The sequence below is a fragment of the Perna viridis genome, chromosome 2 (assembly GCF_037379345.1).
Source record: "Perna viridis isolate PV_CMFRI_1.1 ecotype Kerala chromosome 2, ASM3737934v1, whole genome shotgun sequence".
NCBI classification, from domain to species: domain Eukaryota; kingdom Metazoa; phylum Mollusca; class Bivalvia; order Mytilida; family Mytilidae; genus Perna; species Perna viridis.
Genome location: NC_142446.1, coordinates 3,015,326 through 3,028,410, shown reverse-complemented (window position 1 = coordinate 3,028,410; position 13,085 = coordinate 3,015,326). Strand labels below are relative to the sequence as shown.

General features: G+C 31.9%; 1 protein-coding gene across 1 annotated transcript; it reads right to left on the bottom strand.

Annotated features, from left to right (window-relative positions):
- Positions 1-250: 250 nt before the first annotated feature.
- Positions 251-2,023, bottom strand: LOC148623308 (uncharacterized). Its single transcript, XM_088571132.1, has 2 exons — positions 1,821-2,023; positions 251-1,525 (listed from the first exon to the last, which is right to left on the bottom strand). The coding sequence occupies exon 2, from the start codon at positions 1,512-1,514 to the stop codon at positions 903-905; it is 612 nt and encodes a 203-aa protein (XP_088427258.1). The 5' UTR covers positions 1,515-1,525; positions 1,821-2,023; the 3' UTR covers positions 251-902.
- Positions 2,024-13,085: the final 11,062 nt, after the last annotated feature.

The window sequence follows — 13,085 nt, the reverse complement described above, 5'->3', positions numbered from 1 at the left end:
CAAATAAAACCTTAAAAGAGATAAAAAAAAAACCTACATGAATAACCGTTTTATAATTGTCTTCAGCTTCGTGCTATATATTATCACCATTTTTAGGCACGAAACAAATGTGTCTACTATGTTTAAACAGCAAATTCAAGCGCAATCATTTTTCATGCGCATGTCTGTCATTAAATAAATAATAATATTTAAACAAATCTGCAACTAAAACATTGTTGATAAATATGCTTTAAAAGTGAAGACGATACTATTCAGTATAAAATACTTTACTATAAAACATAACAATATCATTCATCACAAAATCTGCACCAATGATGATTACTTTCACAGTAAGTTACGATTGTAAAAATCTAAAATTAATCTAACACAATTACACATGCAAACAAACATACGAGATTATGCATAGAAAACATGAACATGTAATGTACGATAAAGTATAAACGTGTACTGAACTTTTTTCTTACAGGAAAGCTGTCAACAATTTTAAATAAAAAAGATAAAACCTGCTTTCCACCAAAAATATCCGGTATCATACTTGGAAAAATACATCTAGCACAGAAACTTGAAAAAAAATAATGATTTAGTACTCTCAAGTAAAAAGATAAAATTGACACTTAATTCAATGTACATGTCTAAATGGACAAGAGTATGTAGCACCATGATAAATGAGGATAATGTTAAAAATTCCGAAAAATGGAGATTGCGATCCTTTTCTACTCGGGTATACACAAATCATACGCACTCCTTGCGTTTCACAATAAATAACTTTCAAACGTTAGCACTATATACGTTCAGAAGCACATATATACACAATTGTTCAGGTTCTCCAAAAAAAGATGCAGGTCTAGCATTCCTTAGTGATAGAACCACAATGAGGTAGAAAAAATCTTTCAATAATAGAGTCACAATCGATTGTACAACATGTAATGTAATTTAGCTGTCTCATTTTTCAGAATTGCCACTTGTGCCCTGAGTTTAAGATTTTCTTGTTCTAAAAATGCCGCTCTCATTGCAATTTCCTCTTCCTTTTCTCGCCTTGAGTCTCTTGATCGTTTAGCAGCTTCATTGTTTTTTCGTCGTCTTTCCCAATAGGATTCATCTTTTTTATCCTCAGGAACTGGATTTGATTTTTTAGAATCTTTAGAGTCACTTCGACTTTCTGCGCGTCGTTTACGCTGAAGCAAATGTGATGTAAGCGGCGTCAGTGGAAAAGTTGGAATTGCAGTGTCAAACACGGATGACACGGTAGCAGTGGATGGCATCGGAGATAAGGGTGACATTGGTGTAGGCAGACCGACAGACACAAAAGAATCTACAGGATACATTTTGAAAGGTCTATGCATATTGCTGGTTTTATCAGAGGAAGATTGTTCATCACTGGTAACGATATGAGATGTTGTTTCCTGTAGGCTGTTTTCTTCTGAAGATTCAGGAGAAGAAGGTCCAGAGTGAGGATCAACTTTGACGTATACCTCTGTACTTGGTTTGGACAGATCAAGCGCTGTCTCTGCCATTTTGCACTCATCTAAATACAATAATTTTCTAATAATTAGATAAGTAAACAAAAGAAAAAATGAATAGAAATCAAGGATAAAAAAAAACATGAAATTAAACCTTATCTTGATATAATATATACATAAATATATACATAAAAAAGACCCAAAAACAAAAACAAAAACAAATTGAAAACATCGACTAATATTTCCCATTTATATCTACTTTCATTTTGATTTAAAGTACAAATTGATTATCTTTCATCAATGTAATATCTAATTTTTAAAATTAAATAAAACAAATTTAAAATTTGATAAACTACTTACAAAAAAAGCGTGCAAGTCCAAGGCAGCGTACGCTATGGTATAATTAAAGTCCGTTATGTGCTAAGACCTGATGACCATTGAGATTGACCAACCAATGACCAACCCTTATACGCTTGTTTGCAATCGGTGAACTCGCTATGACCCTCTTGCACAATAACTACATAAACTTCTGCGCATGTGACGTGTATGACCCAGATAATCTTATATTACCATTGCTCCAAGGAAAAAAGATGATTAGATCATAGTGGACAATACTATAAATATACGTTATTATGTAACTAACTTTACATTAGTGTATTGGCCTTTAGCCACTCAGGTAATTGGAAAATTTACAGTTAAAACCGACGAAAGAGCGGAAGCCATTGAATACAGGTCATGCTGACCACAGCATAGCTTGGCCATAGTTCACAGTCAGATTGAATTATGATTCATTAACTAAAGAGGAACATAAACAAAACTTGTAGTGATTTATGAATCTGGTCAGCACAGCCTGCTTGATGACCCGCTGTTATATAAATACTTGGCTAACGTTCATAACATTGGGCAAGGGGGACTCAAAGGTTATAAGCATATAAAAGGAATTAAAACAAACGTTTGTATTATTTCTTCTTAAAAAATGGCGCATGTTCATTGGCAATTAAGAAGGGTGTGAAAAGGAATTATTTATTTACTTATTTTATTGAAAGGGCTTTACAATCACATTATAAAGAAACTAGCAAAAAATGTATACTTAAATTTGAAAGACGATCTATGAACTTGTGATAATCTATAGAAAGGTTAGAAGTATTCTCATATATTTTATATAACTGTTACGTGAGTTCGTCTGTTGTTTTAAATGTTTATAAATGCTATGCCCAGAGGAAGAGATAGACAAAAATCTGGACATAGCATCAAAAGCATTTAATTACAGACGAACATGTTATTTTTAGTACATTTTATTTATTTATTTTTTTTTTTTTGGTGTGTGTGCATTTAATGACCCATATTAGTTGAAAAAAGGCTTTCGTATAATTGTTTAAGATATGGGCCGCATAAATCCCGGACGTTGTCTGTCCTGGTATTACGAAAATCTGATTATTTTTCGCTATTATTTTATAACCAGAGATTATAATACGAGTAACATCCGGAGAGTATTATTATTCAATGTAGTGGTTGAAGAAAAGTTCATGGCTACTGACTTAATTATAAATCAACGACATGCAAATTCTGTACATTTTCCTTTTTAAAGAATATTTAGTCGTACATTTCATTTTATTTTTATGATTGTAGATTGAAACAGAAAAAGCGCAAAGAAAAATGATAGGAATTGTTTGTTACATATTGAAGAAACAAATGTGCTCCTTGTGGAAGTACAAGTTGTGTTGTTGTCGCAATTCATATCTGTGCATGTTTGGCAATAAAATATGTACTAAGGTACAGATAAAGCGTATCCACTAATTGATATGGACATTTGATGTCCATCAGCGCGTGCCATGGTCTGATCTAACTATCATTAATTACATCAGAAGTGTAGGTGATAGTTACCTGCATTATACCAGTACATTTATTGATAACTAATTATACACTCTACTCATCCGTACTGTTAATATCAATAATTAATTACAGAACTGATTTAACATCCGAAACAACAATTAGCTGATTTCACTATTTCGGGGTAGATATATAATACAATACATAAAAATAACATTAATAAATTATTACCTGTTTTATTAAAGTAAGACAAAGAAACACTGGCGAAACAAAATAAAAGATCCGAGTTTAGCGCCCTAAGAAGACATAATTGCACCACAACTCTTTTACACTGAATTAATCTTCAAATTTGTGTATGTGAATTGCGCTAAAATATGTAACACTCGTTTACTAAAGGCTGGAATTTATGAACACGAACAGCTCTCAGGACATATGTTGATTAAAAAATAATCATTTTCCTTATTATTTTATATGTGATTGACAAGAACAGTAGTACGTTCCAAACAAAAATATGATAATAAAAGTATAAAAAGTGAAAAAAATATGCACTTTGAAAACAATAATAAAATCTTTTCCTTTCCCATAAGTCTTTGAACAAAAGAATTTACAAAGAAAAACTTTATTTTGAACGTTATTTGATGAGAATATAGGAATCATATTTCGATTCAGAACTAATATGAATTAAAAATTTCAAATCGAAAGTGGAAGGTGGCAAGAGAAGACCGTACGTTTGTTATGTAACAACAAATACGTATAGGATCCCGGAGGAGAATACCATAATACTTTCATTTGTCCTACTTAAAAAAAAACGAGAGAAATCTCTACTTGAGGCTACAATTTACAAAACATGACCCAATACATGTAAGTTTGAAGTGTATATTGTGCATTCATCTGTGTAAATTCATACGCATTATAATAATAATAATAATAATAATAATAATAATAATAATAATAATAAATAAATCCTTGGTATGAGCTAAAGAAGATTAATGACGAAACTAAAACCAAACTTGTATGGATCAGGTTGATGTTATATCATGTTATATGATATGAATATTGTTAACATTACACTATAATATTTTCTCTTATTTTTTTTTTCATTTTCCTTATCAGGAATATATCAGATATTAATATTTCAATACCAATCACAATTCATAACCTTTTTAATATGTTCCTTATCAGGAGCCAGATATACTACAATACCAATCACAAATCATAACCTTTTTCAGGAATGAAAAATAATAATAAGATGATATGATAACAAAGTTTGGTCAGAAAATGTAAATATTGATGAAGTTTACAAGTTAACAGTAAATGAACAAATACCTGTAAACGTCTGAAGTAAACAAAGATAAAAAATGTTGACCTACAATCACCGTTGATTAGATCATATTTGTTTATGGTCAGTCATAAAATATTACACATTTATTACCCAATACGATTGACCTTGTACGGACATTTAAACTGGACTAATCTGTCCACATGGAAACTCCTTATTTGTACTTTAGTGGTCTTAATGTAATAACGTAATAACATGAATGTATTGGTATTTGTTGTAGTTAAAATTATGCCAAAGAAAACTTACCTCATACAGCTTTTCAGAGGTATAAAGGAACAAAAGAACGGAATGGATATAGAGAAACGTAACAAATGCACTGGTCAGCGTAACCGAACTCCAAAATAGTAAATACACTCAGAGATCACTAAAATATCTTCTACAAGTGTAAAACACCTTTAAAGGTGAAAGGCCTAGACAATAAAAGTAATCCATGGTAAGAAAATGATAAAAAAAAAAAAATCCTTTAAAACCAAACTAAAAAGTACAATGACGACACAAAAACTAGTTTTATAAAGCATTAACCATCACCCTTTAATGTAAGATCAAGTATGAAATGAAACAACAACCACACCATAAATTTCACCTAATAACACAATGCTCTCCATGGAATACCTCAACTGGCATGTACCACATAGAAAAATGAGATATTCACTTAAAAGATGCTTGCATTTACTGAAAGCAGAGGGGGTGGTCCCCATTATCAAATATGCAGCCCACTATTATGTAATTCGTTGTTATATGCTAGTGGGACCTGCAAGCCCCTGTGCTGTTAAAGTAATAAAAATAGGCAAGGTTTGATGTAGAGCAATACTAAAAATACTTACGGGATGACCATTAGATTTTTAGCGGGAGGATAGGGCTGGCAATTTTTTTAAGGTCAGAAATTTTATTTCTAGCCTGGTGAAAGTCAGATTATTTATTTTCATCATAACCTTGGCTCGATTATTTATTTTCCATACTCATGAAAAAGCCTATTTTTTTCTATGGAAATTCAAATGTGCATATCCGGGTTACCAAAATATATGGTTTGAGTTCTATATCAAAGTATGTGTTACTTTTTATATTTATTATTCAACACATTGTTAAATGAAGTACATTCTCTATAATACAAGGCATAGTCTCTACTATATCCACCAGATGGCACTCCTGGACCTGAAATATGCCCCAATTCTAACAGGAAATGTTGCGAGGAACTTTTTAGGGGACATATTCTATGTATATGTATATGAAGGATGTCTGCAGTTGCAACATTCAACTATCGGTACACTACGTGGGCTGAGATAACCCCCGTACACCCCAACTCATCAACCAAAATATGTTTTCAAGTACCCTTATATCTCTCATTTACGAATCTTTTTGTCGCCAAAAAGTGAACTGAAGCATATTTGTATTTTTTTTGCTACTTTTTATACCTCGTTGAGGCAAAAATCCATTTTTAACGTTTTTTGTATTCTTCGGACTTCTTCTTTCTACAAAACAAAGTAAACTGACATATATATGTATCATCACGTAGCCCAATGTCTCAGCTTTACAATGGTACCAAGAAAGTTCCGGTAACACCTAGGCTTTTGGGAAAAATGGAAAAAAAATGTACCCCTACCCACCGAAAAATCCCTAAAATTGACATATTTTTGCATATCAAAACCCCTAGAGTATTTATGCTTCAGTAAAAAGTAGCTTATTTTATATTTTCTGTTTAGTATTATCACAATTAATACTTTTGGGGTTCTTTATCTTCTAGAACGTGTGTTATTCCCTCGTCAGCTTTACGCTTGTAATATCTTTTTGTGCGATCTGCTATATCAATCCATCTTTTTTTCAGCTGTAATCTCAAGTGACTCATCTGATCATTACTCAACACTGAAAGCAGTTGATTTGCTTTCTCTAAACCTCCTACTTTTTCTTTTTGTGCAGTGGAAGACTCTTCACTGTAAGCAGAATATTCTGTTGAATGAGATTCCTGTAAAATATTTAAAAAAAGGTTATTTTCAATGAACTATGTAGAGTTTAATGTGCAATAGATCTATATTACACAAATGATTCATAGTAGTGTCAGTATATTTGGAAAACTAGATGGTTTAGACAAAGCAAGTGGTTCCAGCAGCCTATATTGCTAGCCTGAACATAAAGCAAACCTCTGACTTGGGAATATGAGATTAAATCAGAGGCTCACAGTACCTGTCATCGCTCACCTGTTACCAAGAGGTTTTAGGCAAGATTTTTAAGTGATTTACCCATTGGATTCTATGGTAAACTATGTAAGGCTATGGCGGCCATCTTGGATTCCGGCAAACTAGCGGACGACAGATGTCAAGTGGTAACAAAAGCTCACATGTATGGCCTTTGACGCCAGTTCAGCTAAAAAGTAAACTGGTTTAAGACAAGACCTTTTGTAATTTTCAGCACAGGGCCATGTTATACAAGTTTGGTTTTGGGAGCTATAAGCAATAACTATAAACAATGGTCAATTGTTTGTGGACAAGAAGATCTTTTAATAATTCAAAGGACACTCTTATTGGCTTTGATAGCATTTTTTATATTGGACAGCGGGGTCATTGGACAATAAACTCAAACTCCCATAGCTCCATCATATAAGTTATAAAAAAAACTGAGGCTCCATGGAGCCTGGCATCGCTCACCTTGTTACAAAGATGTTTTTGACAAGATTTTTATGTAATTTTCCCATAGGATCCTATGTTTAACTATGTTTGGCTGTGGTGGCCATCTTAGATTACGGACACAGTTTGGAACGACGACCTCCTGAGGACCATTGCTGTCAAATTTGGTTAAAATTGTCTTAAGTTTTAGACAAGAAGAGTTTTAAGTTGTTTTACCATAGGATCCTATGCTAAACTATGCTCGGCTGTGGAAGCCATCTTTGATTATGAATCTGGTCATCAGATACAGTTCTGAAAGAGGACCGCCTAAGGACAATTGCTGCTAAGTTTGGTTCAAATTTGCTTAGTGGGTACAGACAAGATTTTTATGTGATTTTTCCCATACCATCCTATGTTTAACATTGTTCAGCTGTGGTGGCCATCGTGGATTACAGATCCGGTCATCAGATATAGTTCTGAAAGAGGACTACCTAAGGACCATTGCTGCCAAGTTTGGTTCAAATTGGCTAAGTGGTTTTAGACAAGAAGATTTTTAAGTATTTTTTCCATAGGATCCTGTGTTAAACTATGTTAGGGGATAACAGATCGGGTCATCGGACATAATTCTGAAAGAAGAATACCTAAGGACCATTGCTGTCAACTTCGATTCGATTTGACCCAGTGGTTTCAGAAGAGAAGATCTTTAAGTAAAATGTTGACAGACAGACGGATAGATGGACGACGGACAAGTGATGGCAAAAGCTCACATGGCCTTTGGCCAGGTGAGCTAATAAAGGGAATTTGTATAAAAAAGGTTAGGGTACATCATGACAGGTATAACTTTTCAAATTCAGGTAATTAATTCTTTTTAAGACATAAGTAAGCATTGTGTCAAATTTTAATAAGTTTAAAATAAGAGTTCATGCAAGTGCTTTAGTTGTGCTGTCTTTTTCTTATTGTCTTCTGATTTTTTTGTTCATATTTTTTGTTGCTTTCTTTATGAATGTTATTGATCTTCACCAAACATGTTAGCCATATTTCTTTTACACTGATTTTGTGAATATTGCAAAGTGAAATAATGTCAACTTAAATGTACAGTAGAAAATGTTTCAGCCTTAATCTGGAATTCCAATCTGATCTTTTTCCTTTGTTCCACTTAATGTATTCAAACTTTCTACATGTAATTCTTGATCAGCAGTCTACAATTATAATCAACTGATATATATATATATATATATACACATGTACAAATAAATAACACCACACAATGTGAAAATTTTAAATTTTGGATAAATATGATGATTATTACTTATGACTTAATTCAAAACAATGTTCCTATATGCTTAAAACATCCATTAGAACCAAACCAAATGTTTATGACTAAAAACAAAGTTTATAAGAAAATAACATAAAATTTTCAACCAATTGTTGCCTAGATGATGATACTAGAATATATTCTTTTGTTATCACTGAGCAGTTGTGTCATTGGTGCATACCCTATTCTTTCTTTTTCAGACCTGTTTTCACATTTGACTATTAAATGCAAGGAAGTCTACTTAGAAATTACTTTTTTTTCAATGCTCAAAATGAGGCCAGAATACTTTTTTTTTATTTCAGATCAAAGGGACTCGTATCTAGAATGAAACATTTTTGGTAAAAAGCCATTTATAGGACAGATTTGAAAAATCAAAATTCATATACCACTAAAAAAGACTAACACTATGATTTCTTTTTCGGATATTTATACAAAATTGTATAATTTTTAGGAATTGAGATGTTTATTTTGTATATTGGGCCATGGTATATATTATTTGTATATTGGGCCATGGTATATATTATTTGTATATTGGGCCATGGTATATATTATTTTGTATATTGGGCCATGGTATATATTATTTGTATATTGGGCCATGGTATATATTATTTTGTATATTGGGCCATGGTATATATTATTTGTATATTGGGCCATTGTATATATTATGTATGGTAGTACATGTATATATTATTTGTATTAGGTATGTTCTTATGGTTTTTACCATCATACAAACATTGAAATCCCACTGTTAGCTGCATTTTTTGGCAAAAAGGGCCTCTTTTTTCTTAACCGCCTGCCCTCCTCCCCCCAAAAAAAAACCAAAAAAAAAAAAAAAATACCTCCTAAGTATTCATGACACAGTGATGATGTGTTTCAGTCAAACAAGAATCACTAACACCTCTTTCAGTTTCCACCCTTCTTGATAGCTTTTGACACATTCCAAGGCAGTTATTTTTCTTATTTTAAAAGAACTTGTGAAATACAAAAATACCAATTATATATATTGCAAATGATATACTCTACACGTGTGTTTCAAGGAGTAACCTCTCATAAGCAGCGTTAGAATTAAATGCATAAGAAGATCTAAATAAAAAGTTAATTGTATACAAGAAGTACTAAAAACCAAAACTGTCGAAACAGGAAGCCAAAATCCATTAAGATTTGTAAGAAGGCCTCTAATTGGATACAGTAACCGCGGGTCTCGCAGGTTTCCGATTACTTCGAGCAAGGGCATATCATATGGTTGATGCTATATTCTACAGAAGTAAGTAATACTTTATTAGGTATTACTTACTTTTGCAGACTAGATACTCCATATGATCTTTCCGAAGTAATCGGAAACCTGCGTCTGCGAGACCCGCGATTACTATATCCAATGAAAAACCTTACAAAATCGTGATGAGAGAATTCATTTGCATATCCAAAGGATTCTGTAAACTAATTTGTATACAAAATGGATTTTTGAGACACAATATTAAGTTTTGTGTTAAATTGCATGCACAAGTGATTTTGTTATCACATAGTTCGATTTTGAAAACACAAAGATGAATTTTGTAACAAAATTTAATTTTGTCATAATATTTCTGTTTTGTACATGTATTTAAATTAATTCACAGAATTCGAACTAAACTAAATTGCCCACAAAATTGACTATTGTTAGCCATATCCAGATACAACTTTGTCATTGCAAAAATATATTTTGTTCACTGAAAGATTACTTTGTATGACAAAATTTAAATTTGTAGTATGTTATAAATTTTGGTAATCTGAACTTTTTGTTGAACGAAATTCACTTTTGTCTGTACAAAATTGAATTTTGAGTACAAAACCACAAGAGTTCCTTTCGGCGCTCCGTAGTACAACATTATATGCTGAAAGATTTATGAATGCATTTATTACTCATCAAATCTATCTACCAGTGAACAATATTCTTCTGAATTCTAATTAGATGCAACTAGGGTAATTTGAAAACAGCAACATGTTAGAAATTATAATATACATAATTATTCTTTAAATTTTTCAATTATTTAAATGGCATTAATCATATAGTAACAAAGTGGCAAAATAATTGCTTTCTGACAAATGAAAAAAAAAAAACTGTAACATCAAGATTTCTGTACTTGATGTATCATTATCACAGGTAGAAATATGTGCAGAAAGATGGAATCGTCGTGAGGACACTTCTCTGTGATTGTGACTGGAAACAAATAACTGGAAACAAATAAAATAAACTGTTTATCATGATTAACAAGCAATAGGGTTGAGCAAATACTCATTTGTTAAATAACGTAAGGTAGACGTTAATCAAGGCTCTATTTCAGTACTAATATAGTAGGTATTGGACAGCATTTAACCATAGCATAAATGAAAAACAATAGATCTATTCCAGAAACTGAACTTTAAAAAGAAAAAATAATAAAACATTCGGGATTTATTTAGTATATTTTATTAAGTATATTTGATATTGTTTTAGTTTTAACTCCTTATGATTAGATGAGATGAAAGTGTCTTAACAAATAAAAATGTGTTTTTAGTCGATTTTTATCCAATAAAAGTCAACGGCAATGCCCCATTTTGAAGGACATAAATTCATTTGTCTTTGTTCGGCTGACCCTGTATCATGCTCAATAACCGATTTAAAAAAATGTCATAAAACAACAAACCCTTTGTATATTAAAAAAAAGGATAGCCATTCATGATTAATACACGTTGTCCACAGAAACAGTGTTGAACTGAACTAAAAAAAAAAAAAAAAAAAAGAATGAAAAGAATAAATCTGAAAATTCGCATTGTTCCGTTATTGGATTCTTTATGAAAATTCCTGCGTGTATTTTCCATACAACATTTTAATTATCTCTTATGGTTTTCGAGTTAAAGGGATGCATGCTTCTTGCTCTCTGCCAATTTTAAGTGCCTTTGGCGTATAATGTCTCCCTTCCATGTTCCTGGTGAATTATTCTACTGTTTCCTCAGTGTTGCTACTTCGGCATTCCTTCCATATAGAAATACAATAGCACATAATCATATCGCTCCGACCGAGATGTAGTTAACTACTAGTCATGATCATCATACATCTTCTTGTACAGAGTTTGAAAAACATGGATATATATAAATACAACATGATTTTACAAATAAAACATGAATAACACGCAAAAAATTATATATTTCTATGAATGGGTAGCACATAAGTTAATGAATTAGAAGAATGGAATTCAATGCTCATAGCCTAACATTGTTTCTACATGTACGTATGTGGTTAAAAAAGATTAAAAAGATAAATAAAATAAAAAATAAAATAAATAATAAAATAAATAAAATAAATAAATAGAAAAATAAAAAACATAGAAAAAAAATTAGATATCAGTAATCAATTGTCAACAAAAGACTTGAACATCAAAATCATTCAGAAAAGTAAGATCTTAAGTTTTCTTTTAAGAATTGAGTAAAGTACATAGCACAATTCGTTGTAGTCAGAAAAATCGGTATTCAAAGGACTTCAAGATGTCAGTCCAAAAAGTTATCGTGGAGAATGGAAATACTATACGAAGTGTTCAATGCAATGGGAACTACTCGGCCATTCCCGCTACCTTAAAAAAGTTTTTTTTCTGAAAGAGTTCCGATTGGTGTTCAATAGTTTCAGTGTAGCTTGATTAACGTTTCACACAAGTTTAAAAGAAAGAAAAAACTGCATAATTCAGTTCTGTCCTTGATTTAGCGGCACGTCAACCAATGAATTGACCATTGCTCACCGCTACTAGTCAAGGAGTAGTTCTCGCCTTCAGGTACTCCAACCCAACCATTTTTTTAGACTGCTGATATTTTGCTCTCAAAATGAGCCATCATACAACACTTTTCATTGAGAAATATTTTTTTTTGTGAGCAGATTGGCGAGAATTGCTTCTGTCTTGAACTCCCTGACCAGTATATTCCTATAAAAACGTGAAAAGTCACCATCACTGTCCATGGTTTCTGTCTTTTGCTTGTTCGTATACATCATTACATGCGGTTTCCCTATCCGTTTCCATAGAGTTCAACAAATGTAAATATCTTCATAAAAAGAAATATTTCGGGGTGTTGAAATGGTGAAGGGGCAATAAGCTATGAATATGGCCCAAAAATATCAACTTTGTTGCAGTTGGTCAAAACAAATTAAAATATACATTTTTGTATAAATATTAGGAAAATAAATATTAAATGTCATCAATTCATTGTAATAATGGTGCCACAATTATACGTAATTAAACACAATTTTTTGAGACATATTTGCATCCAGAAAACTATGTCCACACTCACGAAACATCATATTTTCACCTATGATAAACTGTGTAATAATGAATGTAGTCTCTAAATATTTAGTTATTTCTTGGTTGTTGACACAATTTCCTTGCCAAAAATATAACACTCTAGAGGCTCTAGAGAGCCTGAATCGCTCACCTGGTCAAAAAATAGTCCTTTTAGCCTTATAAAGCTGGACTCTTGTCCACTGCACTATTGTCAAAAGAATAATTTAATCAATAGAGAATATCTCAGTTATCCATCCGGTT

Bases quoted from the DNA above. Each gene is read 5' to 3' on its own strand.
- LOC148623308 (XM_088571132.1), bottom strand. From the start codon at position 1,514: ATGGCAGAGACAGCGCTTGATCTGTCCAAACCAAGTACAGAGGTATAC.